Source organism: Melospiza melodia, chromosome Z, assembly GCF_035770615.1.
Source record: "Melospiza melodia melodia isolate bMelMel2 chromosome Z, bMelMel2.pri, whole genome shotgun sequence".
NCBI lineage: Eukaryota > Metazoa > Chordata > Aves > Passeriformes > Passerellidae > Melospiza > Melospiza melodia.
Window position 1 is genome coordinate 55,736,439 of NC_086226.1, and position 13,856 is coordinate 55,750,294.

Below are 13,856 nucleotides of genomic sequence, written 5' to 3' on the forward strand. Positions count from 1 at the left end.
GAGCAATTGACTGAACAAGGGGGAATGGCATCACATTGAAAAATGGCACACTCAGACTGGTTATTAGAAAGAAATTCTTAACTGTGAGAGTGGTGAGGCACTGGAACAGGTTGCCTGGAGAACTTCTGGATCTCCACTCCTGGAAGTGCTCATGGCCAGGTTGGATGGGGCTCTGAGCAACTGGTCTAGTGAGAGGTGACCCTGCTCATGGCAGGGGAGTTGGAGCTTGATGATCTTTAAGGTCCCTTCCAGCACAAACCATTCTCTGATGCTGTTCAAGGTCATGATTTATATGCAGGAATATGGGGGCAGTTGGTTAATTATTGCAGTGGCCAAGTAGGTCCTCACAGCACTGAATACAAAACAGAGCTACTTTATCCACATAGGTTTGGAAGTTTTTCTTTGAACTGCTTTATATCAGGAAACTGATTTACAAAAAAACCCAAGTTCTACGAAACATTTAATTTATGAAACTTTTAAAACCAAATCTTTCCTTAGAAGATTCAGCGGCCAGGGACAAGCGTGAAATATCCTTTAAGAATCTTACTTTATTGCAGTATTTTGGTATATTTAGAGCATTCAGACATATTTTCATAACTCTAGGTCTTAGTGAAAAATGTCTCCTTTCTTGACTTGGAAATAACCTTTTAAATTTGCACTCTGTGAACTTTTACATCATCTTGAAAGGAATGTTATGCATATTACATACAAACTGGAAGCCACTGTCTTTTCCTCATCTAACTTAAAACCTGAATAGTTTTCTTTCTTTTTGCTTTTATCACACAAATAATTGAATTAGTCTGAATTTTTAGGACTAGTTTAAATTTTTCTATCCAGCTGCAGCTATTAGAGTCTGTTATATGTTAGTTGTACTAAGCTATTTCTAGTGAGCTCTGCTGAAGCCATCATTTTTTCAGACTTCACAGACTAGAAAACACAGATGTCTCTGCAGTGATAATTATTTTCTTTCCTCAACATGTTTTGCACCTACTTGGTTCCTCTTTTCCTGGCCCTAGATGCATAATTTCTCTCTTCCATTTTATTTTCTCTTCCACTTTATTAGGTCTTTATTTAGAGTGCAGACGTAAAATATACTCAGTTTGTGATTCTTTGTGGAGCCTTGGTTATGGTTTCTTGCTGCAACACAAAAAATAAATATTTTCATCCTACATTGTACAGTAGTTCCTTAAAATTAACAAAAGGAATGCAGGTGGTCTGTTTTTTAAAAATGCTTGATAGCAATACTTGACTCTTTTTACTTGGTAGTGTGGAGTTAGGTATTCATACTTTTCTCTGCAAAAAGCATAACTTCATTTCTGAATTTGAAATCTTGATTTAAGACGGTTATCTCTTCCAGCATGGTTCTGAGTGACAATTATCTGTTTTGTAATTTTTTTTTTTAATAGAAAGTTTTGAAAGTATTAGAAGCATTTGTGCATTAAATATTAGGATTTATACTTCATTTGAAAGCATAAACTTTATTTTAGACTTAGTCCTGTATCTCACACTGTCTCTGACTTTCTGCTTTGGTGGTAGCTTCATATTGTTAATCAAAACCGAACAATTCAAGAGGATGATACATCCTTGTGTAAAAATTTATGACTATTTCACTAACTGGTCATTGAAGAGCAAATAAGAGCAAGTAACTGTGAACTCATCTGTGAATTCCTTTTCTGTCTTATTGGGGCTTTAATTTAACTTTTTACAATTATGCTTGGGAAGAGACTTAAAGCCTGTCTTCCAGAGAAGCTTGAAGTCTTCACAGGGCTTCCTTAATTTTTAGTTGTCTCTTGGTAGAAATACCTCTGAGATTTTTGTAAATTTTACCCATAAGTAAATAAGAAAGTTATTATCAAGTGGCTTTGCGCTGCAATTTGAGAGGAGGATTAAATATTTGGTGCTTCTGGCATGTAGCAGGCAGTTAGCAAACCCTGTTACACCAATTTGTAGATCTTGTGCCACCTTTGGATTTCAAAATCCTAAATTCCAGGCCCACAGATTGATGCACAGAGAATATGTAGGCAGGTTGGAGCAAAGGCTTGACAGGGCTGACAGGACAGGCTCGAGAGCTGGTGTGACTCTGCCACACAGTGAGCAGGTCTCAGAGGGAGAGTTGGTTTCTATGTGCTGCATTCCCCGAGCAAAATCATCGCCCCTCCTGTTTGGGTAAACCCAAATGCTCCTCATTTATTAATCTGAATGTTGTAGATGAGATCAAAATACTAAGGCACTCTGCTGGGCCAAGGTAACCACCTGCTGTATGCAGACTTTGGGCACTTCAGGAATTTCAGTGATGAAGACCTAAATACCAGTGGTGTTTGAGTGCAGAAAAGATTCACAGGAGTTCTCATGCCCTCTCCCACTCACCCAACCCCCCTTAGTGAGACTTAACTGCTTAAAATATAGTCCATGTTTTGGTGCATGTGTTCTGGCTGACCTTTGAGGCCAATGCTTCTTGTTCAGTATAATTGAAGAATTTAGGCACACTAAAGAGAGGATTTCATGACAGTTGATGTCTCTAATGGAAGTTGGACAAATGAAAACATGATGATGCTGGAACATGTAATCATTTTTCTGATAGCTAGATAAAGAAAAATGTAAGTGCAATGTTGTTCAGCCAGTAGGTAATTTCATGAGCTAGCAGCCCTGTTCTGCTGTTTCAAAATGTTTGGTACACTTTGTACTTCTGAGGAGTGGGTTGGTAACTGCACAATTCATAAAGGCAGCGAAATGAAGTGGATGCAAACTCCCTTATTCTTACGTAAAACAGAAGTAATAATATATAAGTCTAGTCTTGGGCTGACAACTGTATGACTGGATGTCATATAAGGCAGATTTGACCACAGAATCCCTAGGGAAAACATTTATTTTACAAGTTGACAGAATAAATGTTTGTACTAGAGAAGAATTCAGGTAATTTATCAAATTTCCATCTGTTTTAAAAGTGGAATAAATTGATGGCATGCTTCTTTAACTTTGTTTATGTTGTTTTGAAATCTAAGCAAGATAAATGTTCCTTCAAGGGGTTTGGGTCTAGATTTTAGGGTTCATTTGTAGATTTTAAAATTCATTAGAAATCCTTTGATAATCATTAAATATCATTTAGGTGCTGTTGCATAATAAGCAGTGTGATCATAGCATATGACTGAGTCATTACGAGGTGACCATGCTGACTTTGAAGGTTAATTGATTCTAAGTTCCCTGAGTAGGTTCCCATAATGACTTCCTCTGAGATCTAGCGATAGTTCTGTTTCATAGTTAAGAAAGCCTGGCAACTTGCAAAAGCACTATACAGAAATCCTTTTTCCATGGGCGTGATGTATTTTATTTCCCAGAGGGAGGTGTGTGGGTTGCAATCACATCTGTCAACCTTCCTTTGGGGAGGCTGGGAAATGCTTTTACCACTATTGCTTTTTGTAAGAAAGAACACAGTCAGCTGAAAGCTTTAATTTACTTCTCTCATTTCAGGAAAGATAGCACTTCTGCCTAGAAGTATCAGTGAAATAACACATACCAGCTTTGCTCTTAGTGAAAATGTTTATACAAAATACTTCTAAAAACATGTTCTCTGCTACTTTAAAAGAATATAAAGAGTTGTGTTATAATGATGAAATAGATTTTCTCAGCCCTTATGACTTTCTGTGTTATAACATGGTCAATAATGCGTTAGAATTAGGTGGTATTAAGATGTGACTGCCACAAAGCACAAACTCTTATTTTATTGAGCATGATATTTGAACAGCATATTATGACTGCAGAATTATAACTAAATTTAAATGTAAACAGAAAGGTTTTATACAGGAACATTGAAGAATTAAAGCTTTAGAGGAAAACACCATGTGAAAGAGAACATGGAGGCTTTGCAGCCATAAAGGAATTTAGCTGTGACTTGACTTGTAATTAAGTTTCTCTGTTAATAGGTTGCTGTCCATCCTTTACATACTGGCATTTTGGCATTTAGAGTTGTCTTAGGGTACAGAAGAACTGATCAGGAAGCTGTCTGGTAATTCCTACCAGCAAACTGAGAAATTGAACAGAGAAAAGCTCTATGCTTCTTAGGGATACCAGGTAGAGATACTCCAAAGTCCTCTATAGGAAGATGGAGTAGTGCTTGGTGAACCTCTTGCCTCTGCTCCCTTCAGGAAGCGCCTTTATCCAGTTGGTGGTTGGGGGCAGCAGTCTTTTAGGTGTTGGTTGTGTGGGCCCCTCTGTAGAGGCCCAAAGGCAGGCTGGGAGCCAGTTTGTGTGGCTTGGGAAACTCACACAGTGGTCTGGTTTCAGTCAGATTTCAGCAGAGTGTTTGTGCATCAGCATCCCCAAAGCCAATTTGGAAACAAAGGCCCATTGTGATTGAGGTGGAAGCAGTGTTGTTCTTGGTAGACGATGATGTTCATAAAGACCAGTCAAAGGGGCTGACGTATGGAATTACCTGTGCTGCCTTCTTTAGATTAACACTGGTCCTGTGTGTGAGATGGGATATCCACATTAGTGGAACAGGGCTCTCTCCTTGCTTCTGGCTCCACTTTGAAGATGACTCTTATTTCCAAACACATGCAGTGTTTATGTATTGTGGGACTCTGTTACGCTGTCTGAGGCACAGGACTGGACTTGATGCCCCAACAGCATTTTAGGAGGCTTGTGAAGGCTGCAATAGCTTACACAGCCAGTGTCTTTACTGGCTGCTTCTAACCAATTTCTTCATCTGTGATATCTGGAAGTCTAGTAAAGATCGTCTAGTTATTCTACACATACAATCCAATTACAAAATCTGTGAAACTCGGGTCTGCTGATAAATCTGAGGACATTGTATTTCAGCCAATTAACTGTGGAAATCAAACTTGTAAAGTATGTTGAGTGTAGACGTGTAGTAACCCTCCACGACTCACTTGAAGCTTGCCCTGCAGCGATAGCATGGGTTTTTGTATGCCCATGGTAGCGCAGCTTAACATCAGATATTCGTGAGTCAGCCAGAGGGTAAGGAATAAGCAGTCTCCAGACAAGCATGAAGAGGAAGCTCAAAAATGCAACCTCCCATGGGGTCACTGCCTTACACTGTGAGAAGGGCCTCCCTTGGAGGTTGCCTGGTGCAGAGGAGCCAGGCATTTCTGAGCTTCCAGGTGAAGTTCCTTATGCATGCTGGTATAACCTTTTACTCACCATTGCTATAAAAACCCTTTTCCCTCATGCTTTATGTCTCTACCATAAGTAGCAGCAGGAGCAGCTAGATGGGCACTGTGCTTTCCAGCTATGGCAGCCCCCCAGGGGAGAACACGGCTTCCAGAGCTCGCCCCCACAGCTGAGGAGCTACCAGCAGGAGAATTCACCACGGCCCCCTCTCTGAGGCAAACCCACGCAGGATCTCCTCCTAGACATCAAGAGTGAGATGTGTAACATGAGGGGGCACACCAGAGTCCCACAGAGCAGGAGTACAGCTGCTCCTGGAACAACACTTTGAGTGCATTACAGCTCGTCCCTCCTCACTCGCCTACTCGTTCAGCAAGGGCTGCCAAGTCACTTAGGGTAACAGTGCTTAAGCATCAAAGAAGCACACAACAGATTGCAAAAATCCACCACTTTTGCTAATGAACTTTCATTAAAAAAAAAAAAAAAAAAAAACAAAAAACAAAACAAAAAAAAACACACACAAAAACATTTCAAGCCTTTTACCTTCCCTGGCCCTCAGTTTTGAGATTTGCAAGCACTAGGTATATCACCTGTGAAACACAGATAATGTTTTATTGCACACAATTATAAGGCTTATGGTGTGTCATTAAAGAAAGGTCACTACAATTAATCTGTGGTAAAGACAGAATAATAGTACTCAGCAGTATAGAATCAGAATAATTGCAGATAAGAAGAAACTGAGGAGGCTCTTTCCGTTTTACACAAATGCAGGTATCTTGAAAAGTAGCAAACTTTAGGAATTAAATCTTTTTGGGGGGGGGTCTATAAGGAACATGTATAATAAGTGACAATCATAGATGACTATTAAGTTTTACAGACTGCATGTCTTTAAAGTGCCAAGCGGAGTTAAGAGCAGGTTTTGCCAGCCATGAAGCATAACACCACCTCTGTGTCACTGTCACAGTCTGCTTTAGACTGCAGGGTGGACAGCACAGTGCTTGGAGAGGCCATGGCTGCAAATGCCTGCCTGAGTACTTCTCTGGTATTTGTGACGGCTGATGAAAGGTTTAAGCACCAGCAGGAGATTTTGCTGTTTTGCAGGGTTTCCAGCTGAAAGTGCGACCAGATGCAGTCTTTTGGTGCAGTCTTACAAGCTCTTACTCAGCTGAGGATCCATCTTCTCTGGTTCCCCAAACTGATAGCTAGCCCAGTGCCAAACCACGCTGAGTGCCTACATTTGATGGAGTTCACAGCCACTCAACAATTGCAGCCAGCACCCTCATGTAAACGTGGGGAAGCAAGCTTCACGTGATGCTAAGGCCTTTAGCCCAGTTGTTGGAAATGAATGTCACCGTTCAGTGCAGTGCTGCAGATACAGACGTTATCCTGAAAATATTTTCTTTTTTTTTCTTTTTTTTTTTTTTATAGTCAGAAGCAAACAATGAGAGAATATGCATGTGTGTCCATTTGGAAGACAATTCTGACAGTCTCTGTAAAATAACAAGTTGGATTTAATCATTAGGAATTTCATTTTAATGTCTCTACAACAACAAAAAAATCATTAAAATGACCTCTCATCCTTACAGTCTATAATTCTTATATTTTAATGGCACTTTGTTTCAATAATTGCTTTCATGCAGAAAATATTACAACACAAATAATACCCTAAACAATACTCTCATTATTGTCTAGGCAGCTCAATGAAAGCTTCAAGAACTCATTAAAATACACTTTTCATGCAATTTGCATTACAATAATGCAGATTAAGTCCCTGAAAAAGTAGACATGATAAAGAAGTCAAATGTATTTCAAGAAATTTGCCCAAACTGTTTACCCATTGTTATATGTTAATCACCACCTAATGTTTCATAATCAGAGCTTTAAATCGTGAACAGATTATTTTCTTTTCCTGCAGAAAAGCAATAAGAATTAGAGTGCGCTTTCTGAATTTGTGTTAGTATCATTACAATGAAAAACACAGGAGATATTAAGACCATTTTTGCAATCTCTAAGACTTTTCTAAGTAGTATCCTTGCTTTCACAGATGGGAAAAGTAGTTTGCCACAGTGGGCAAACTACTGTGTCCTTCAGCTGAAGTGTGTCTGTTATTTGGGAACAGTTGTAGTTCTATCACTTCAGTATCTCTTCATGCTGTTGACTGGGTTAAGAGCTGCTTGACTGAGCTGAGAAGAGGATCATCTTCTCTTTATTCCTCTCTCTCTCTCAAATGCAAAAATCCAGATGTGCTTATGTACTCTGTCTTACCTCTTTTCTTTCTGCTGGGGGGGGGCTAGAAGACTTGCTGGAAACAGTCTTAAGGACATTTCATTGTAGAAAAGGTTTCACCGTGTACAAAAGGTTTCACCGTGTATTGTACAAGTACAATATAGGTGCTGCATGTAATACAGTATTTCAAAACCAGAATCTATTTTCAAAAGTTGGATGCTCTAGGGAGTTTAGAAACTAAAAGTAGGACAGTTGCCAAAAATATTTCAAAATAAAATGTTTATTTTTCAATGAGGGTGTAGAAATCTGGTGTTCTACTGATATGAGCCAATTCATGTTTTATTTTCTATATAATGTCATGTCCCATTGTGTTGGTATGTTTTGAGTCTTGTTACTTTATATTTAATGGTATTCTTTTAAATGTGCATACAGAGAGTAGGAGGCTTTTACTTCATTTAAATTTAAATACTGTTAACTATATTTGTTCGAGTTTTCTAAACATTTTTTAGAAAGTTTTTTTTCTGAAAGTAACACTCTTTTTACTGTATTCTTTTCAGGGGAAGGGAGGGACCTATTAACTCTTTTGGGTATTGAATTAAGTACTTTTCATCATTTCTTCTGATATTTGAAACATGTAAAGCATCTGGATCATTTTTAAGGCTCTTCAGGGTTTGAGGACAGCTATACTAAAAGGAACCCACTGGTTAAAGCAAGCTTGTCACTAACTCTGCTTCTACTCTCAAAGTGTTGCAGGTGGGGAGCTCTTCGACTTCTTAGCTGAGAAAGAATCTCTCACGGAGGAGGAAGCCACAGAATTTCTCAAACAGATACTTAATGGTGTTCAGTATCTCCACTCTCTGCAAATTGCCCACTTTGATCTTAAGGTGTGTGGAACAGATAAAAACTTAAACTGTAATCAACATCCATTGAAGTCCTTTGTAATTCTAGCCACAAATCAGTCATCATGAAGATCTTGGCCACAGTTTTGTTTTGCTAGCTTATGTAGACAGGGGGAAGCTCAGCCATTGGAAAGAAGTTACTGAACTGTAAATAGTTCCCGTCTGGGAAATGTTTCTTCAGGGGAAATGGCACCTTCTGACGAAATTAAACCATTCTGAGAAAACAAACCTGAAATAAAAATGAGGACTATGATTTTTATTTTTTGTTTCAATGTGAATGGGATCTGGGTGAAATATTCTGACCTAGATGCCTTTTTCAACTGTGGGGTTTTTTTAAGTGCTTAATTGAAACTGCACTGAGTTAAGTACAAGGATTTTTGTGGAGCAGATTTCCACTGACGTCTTTTTCCTTTTTTGGGGCTTTTTTGTTCATTTTCAGAAAAGTTATTAATTGCATCCTTTTGATAATAAAAGCAGAGCTTTTTGTATCTAAATTCAGCAACTGCTTTTAAATGTTTCAATTTCAGCACATTTTCCCCCAGAAGATGTTATTTTTCAAAGGTAGACAGCTAAACATTCCAGAAGTCTCCTGAAGTGTGCGGCTATGTCTGTAAGAGAAAAAGGAGGCATGATTATTTCATTACAGTTGAAATGTAGTTCTGAAAAGGGGATGAGGTAGGGAAGGGAATGGATTTCAGTGTAAGCATATCTTTTCCAGTTTCATCCTCATCACCTCAGTAATATATTTGGTCTTTGTATGACAGTCAGCAAGAGAAAAAATTTGTAAAGCTAGAAAGAATGGTATTTGTTAGAGTATGAAATGTGAATTTTTGCCAATCTGTTTGTAATTGAACAAGTCATCCTTGGATACCAAAAATTTTTGCATTAAAGTAGGCAGCAATGTGTAGACCAAAAAAAAGTATGGAACAGAAATGCAGAAATTACTTTTGCACGTATCAGGTCCCATGATTGGGAAAAGAAGGTAAAAGAAGGGTGACGATGAAGAGCTGTACTTTATGACTCCAGAAGCTCCTAACACTCTGAACAGGATGGATGTAGGTACAGAACCTCTTCAGAGTACACCAGCTTATGGGCATAACAGGACATGGTGACTGAGTAGCTGGTTCTGTATGCTCATTAGAGTGCTGCAGTGTAGAGACAGCCCCTTTGCTGATAATCCTGGCATTTCATCTTCTTTGTTCTGGATTTGCAGATCTTTGGTGTAAAGTAATGTGAAGTCCATATTTCAAAATTAGCTAGAAAAGACGGGAGAACCTGCTCTTTTGCCTTCCTTTTAAGTATGTTGAACCTTAAAATCTGGGAGCTGGACCACTCCAGAAGCTTCCCTGGAAGATCCAAAGGCAACAAGATACACGTCCCTGATTGTTTATGTGGTGTGAAAGAAACCTCTCTCAGGGACTAATGTAAACCAGACCCAGTAACTAGTTTATAGGGTTTTGTTTCCTGCAAGCTCCCAGCCGTGCTGGAATGGCTGTAGCACAGGGTCTGTGATTTTTACTGGGGGACAGTGTGTTTCACTTAAGGTCAGTCCACATGAAAACTGCAACTGTGGTGTCCACAAGAAGTAAAATCTTGGCCTTGTGGAAATCATAGCGCTTCAACATCAACATGGAGTCCTAATTTACTGTAGTTACGTTAAGCATATGTTTCATCATAATAGGAAAAGTCAGGATTTTTCTGCCTAAAATACAATTCAAGTGTCTAACGAAGGTAAAAAAGAATGTTCGGTGGTGAAGAACACTTGTCCACAGTTTGTACCTATATGTAATCTCTCTTTCTCTCCCCCCTTCCTCCTTCTCAAAGCCTGAAAATATAATGCTGTTGGACAGGAATGTACCAAAGCCTCGAATCAAGATTATTGACTTTGGTTTAGCACACAAAATTGACTTTGGAAATGAATTCAAAAATATCTTCGGAACGCCAGAGTTTGTTGGTGAGAAAACTGTTGTTTCTTCAAACTATTCTTTTTCAGTCTGTGAAACAGTATTTATGGCTTATCTTGGTTTGGCTGATTTACAGAGTATGAAATTTGTGTGTAATTTGTGACATTTTGAAATTTAAATAAGCAATTTGTAGCATTTGATTTCAAATTAGACTTGCATAAAGGTGTTTTAATCTATCAGCATCTTAGCTTATTATCTCTGACATACATGGACTCAGAGTGAGACTTATACCTGTTCTTTGACTAGGTACTTACCTTGCTGCTTTTTCCTTTAGCTCCTGAAATAGTAAATTATGAGCCTCTTGGTCTTGAAGCAGATATGTGGTAAGTTATTGGATCTTACTTGAAATAAATCTCTCATGATTATGCTTATGTTCTAACCTTTTTTTTTTCTCCTCTCTCTCTTTCCATCTATTTTTCTCTCCTCTCCCTCATCCTTTTTTTGTTTGTTTTTCCTTCAACCCAGGAGCATTGGTGTAATAACTTATATTCTGTAAGTACCAAAATCTATGGGTGTTTCTTGCAAATGCTGTTGTTTTTTAATTCTTATTCTATCCACTGGGGTGTTGGTGGTGTCTCTACAAATCAAACCATTCTGATTGCACATCATGATTCAAGTTGTATGATCTTAAAAGCAGTAGAATAATTATGGAAAGAATTGCTGTCAATCAGCATTGAGCTAGGATGGGAAACTGTCTTCAAATCTGTAGGTGACTTTCCTGCAGCTATATCTTAATAGTAGTCTTTGAAATTACAGCAAAGTTTTTTGCCCTGCTACATCACATCTTCCTGAAAGTAGATCTGCAGCCTTAAAATGGAAAAGAAAAATGTTCTCTTTCTACTGTTATTTGATCTCAGAGGGCTGAAGCAGCAGTGTTACAATATGTGCTGAGAGGAATGTTCTGTCTCTCCTGCAGTCTAAGTGGTGCATCTCCATTTCTTGGAGAAACCAAACAGGAAACACTGGCAAATGTGTCTGCTGTGAATTATGAATTTGAAGAAGAATTCTTCAGTAATACCAGTGCCCTAGCTAAAGACTTTATACGAAGACTTCTAGTCAAAGATCCTAAGTGAGTTGTTATTCTTCTGTGTGGCACTTACATCTCTAGTATTTAAAATTACATGATATTAGGAGATGATAGTTTAATAAACATAAACCAGTATGTATTTTATTAATATCTGAAACTGTTGCATCTTTTATTCACTTAAAGGAAGAGAATGACTATTCAAGACAGTTTGCTGCATCCTTGGATCAAGGTTAGCATGCCATTCATTCTCTGTTGTCCTGTTTTTAATCATTCTTCATTTCATGCTTTTTGAGTTCCTTAACATGGAATATTTTCTTAATTGTTTAATGTAACTTACTTTATTGGAAAGCTGCCTGTATGAAAGCTAACGCATACAGAATATGGGCTTCATTAATATATGCTCTATGTGAATTAGCAGTAGGGAAGTAGCCCCTTGTGGGAATTAAAGTCGTGGTCAGACAGAGAAGCTAATCTTCACAGAGCATTGCACTGACAAACATACAGTCTCTGAATCCAGTCCAATTCACACTAATTTTTCTTCTTCTAATGCCCTTATTTAGATTGGTAAAAAACTAGTAATTTCTCTTCTGTCCTTCCCCTTACATGGAAGAGAGCAGTTGATGTGGTGGTCCACTTGCTTCTTCAGTGTTTCAGTGTTTGGTTTGAATTGAGCTGCTGTGAAGCTGCTAGGGTGAGAGGGAGGAAATGGCACCCATCATTCTTCTTAATGTGTGTAGTGCTACCTGGCACTTTATTGTTTTAATTCCTATCACATTCTGATTTGATATGATATATATATCTCCATAAAAATGACTTCAAGGATGGGATCATAAAATGCAAAATTTTGTGTACTCCACTAGTCATTGGTGCTTAGTATCAGCCCATGAAAATTTGAAAGGATGAGGGCTTTGAGCTTGCTGCACTGGTAGATGGGGTGTGATTTTGTTTGAGGAGGGAGTAATTTTTCAGCAGTGTCCAGGTGATTACACTGAGACTATAACAAAGATTGACTACATTTAAAATCAGTCAGGAGATCTTCCCAGAAGACAGGATTTATCTTGGAAATCAAATGCCTCTATCAGAGAGGGAGGTGAAGGACAAGGCTGAATGTTTTGATGTTTGAAGGGGTTTTTGTTTAAAATGAAAAAGCACATTTTAGTATTGCATTCTTAGGTCTGGATTTCCCTTACAGCCTTTTCTTAAGAAATTCCATCTGTATGCCAGACTAGACTCTGAATATTAAAAATATGTGCTTACAATTACTTCATTATTACAGTATGATTGGAGTACTATTATAATGTAAATGGAAGTCATCACTGAGGGACAGAGACTTACATGCAGAAATTATGGAATTTTTTGGAACATCTTTATTTTCCCTTTGCTCACAGCCAAAAGACACTCAGCAAGCACTCAGTAGAAAAGCTTCTGCAGTGAATATGGAGAAATTCAAGAAGTTTGCAGCACGACGAAAATGGAAAGTAAGTCTTTCAATAACACATCAAATGCTGGTGACATACAAATGCGGTAGAATTGACTGTTTCAGGGAAAGGTCAGCACATTTAAGAGTGGAAAGGAAGGAAGAAGAAACATGTTCTTCTGACACTGGGAATAAACTAAGTGCTTGAGTATGCTAGTATGGGAGAAGACCTTTTTGTCAGTGAGGTCCAATGCTTGAGTGTGAATTGTTTGCTTTGTGCTTCTGCTGGATTATAATAACAAAAGGTTTCAAATTCAATATAAAAAGCAGATGGGGTATTAAAGTCAAACTTCAGTTTGTTTTGCTAAGTCCTTTAAAATCTCTGCGATAGCATCCTATCAAAATTTCCTAATTTTTTTACATGTAGCTTTTTTCTTGTTATTTTTATAAAGCAATCAGTGCGCTTAATATCCTTGTGCCAAAGATTATCAAGATCTTTCTTGTCCAGAAGTAGCATGAGTGTCGCTAGAAGTGATGATACTCTGGTAAGTGTGTTCTTATATATTTAGAAAGCTTTATCACATGTGAACTTTGCCAGTTTCTAACTCACAGAAATATTAGTCTCTTGAAAATTGGCATAATTAACTAATATCATAAGTAAGAAGAAATAGATTTTAGGTTACAAAGGTCAACTTTCCGTAGTTTGATCTTCTGCATCTTGAAATCTTGACATTTAACTTACGGTGTTGAAACCTTGACATTTAACTTACCTGGTGTCAAAAATTCATTTCTTGGTCTTGAAACTTGATTCATGAGTATTTTTTTTCACCATAACAATTATATGGTGAAAAAGTGTCATCCATAACAATTATATGGTGAAAAAGTGTAATCTGAATTTTACTCATTATTTACATCATCATTTTGTGGACTAAAATAATATTTTAATTTTTTTTACCAAATATTCAAAACCATTGAGGCTGTTTTAAATCCAACGAATGCTAGACAGCAGTGTCACAACGAGCAGTTATTTAAGGAGGAAACTTTAGAGTTGGCCAGTATTCACTTTGTGGTATTAGATATGACTACAGTTGCAGTTAGGAGCAATTGCTATATGTTTTGTAATTACAAATACTTGTATATCCAAAAGCATTCTTCTTAGCTTACAAGTCTTAATACACAGTTCACAAATTCCCTGTGAT

General features: G+C 37.9%; 1 protein-coding gene across 1 annotated transcript in view; it reads left to right on the plus strand.

The window, feature by feature from the left end:
• The window catches only part of DAPK1 (death associated protein kinase 1), an 84,682-nt gene that overhangs the window by 42,851 nt on the left and 27,975 nt on the right, over positions 1–13,856 (plus strand). Inside the window, exons 3-10 of the mRNA XM_063181272.1 lie at positions 8,096–8,234; positions 10,074–10,203; positions 10,488–10,536; positions 10,679–10,705; positions 11,130–11,282; positions 11,424–11,469; positions 12,629–12,718; positions 13,110–13,202. Of these exons, the coding sequence (XP_063037342.1) occupies positions 8,096–8,234; positions 10,074–10,203; positions 10,488–10,536; positions 10,679–10,705; positions 11,130–11,282; positions 11,424–11,469; positions 12,629–12,718; positions 13,110–13,202 (727 nt within the window). The remainder of the gene's footprint in view (positions 1–8,095; positions 8,235–10,073; positions 10,204–10,487; positions 10,537–10,678; positions 10,706–11,129; positions 11,283–11,423; positions 11,470–12,628; positions 12,719–13,109; positions 13,203–13,856) is intronic.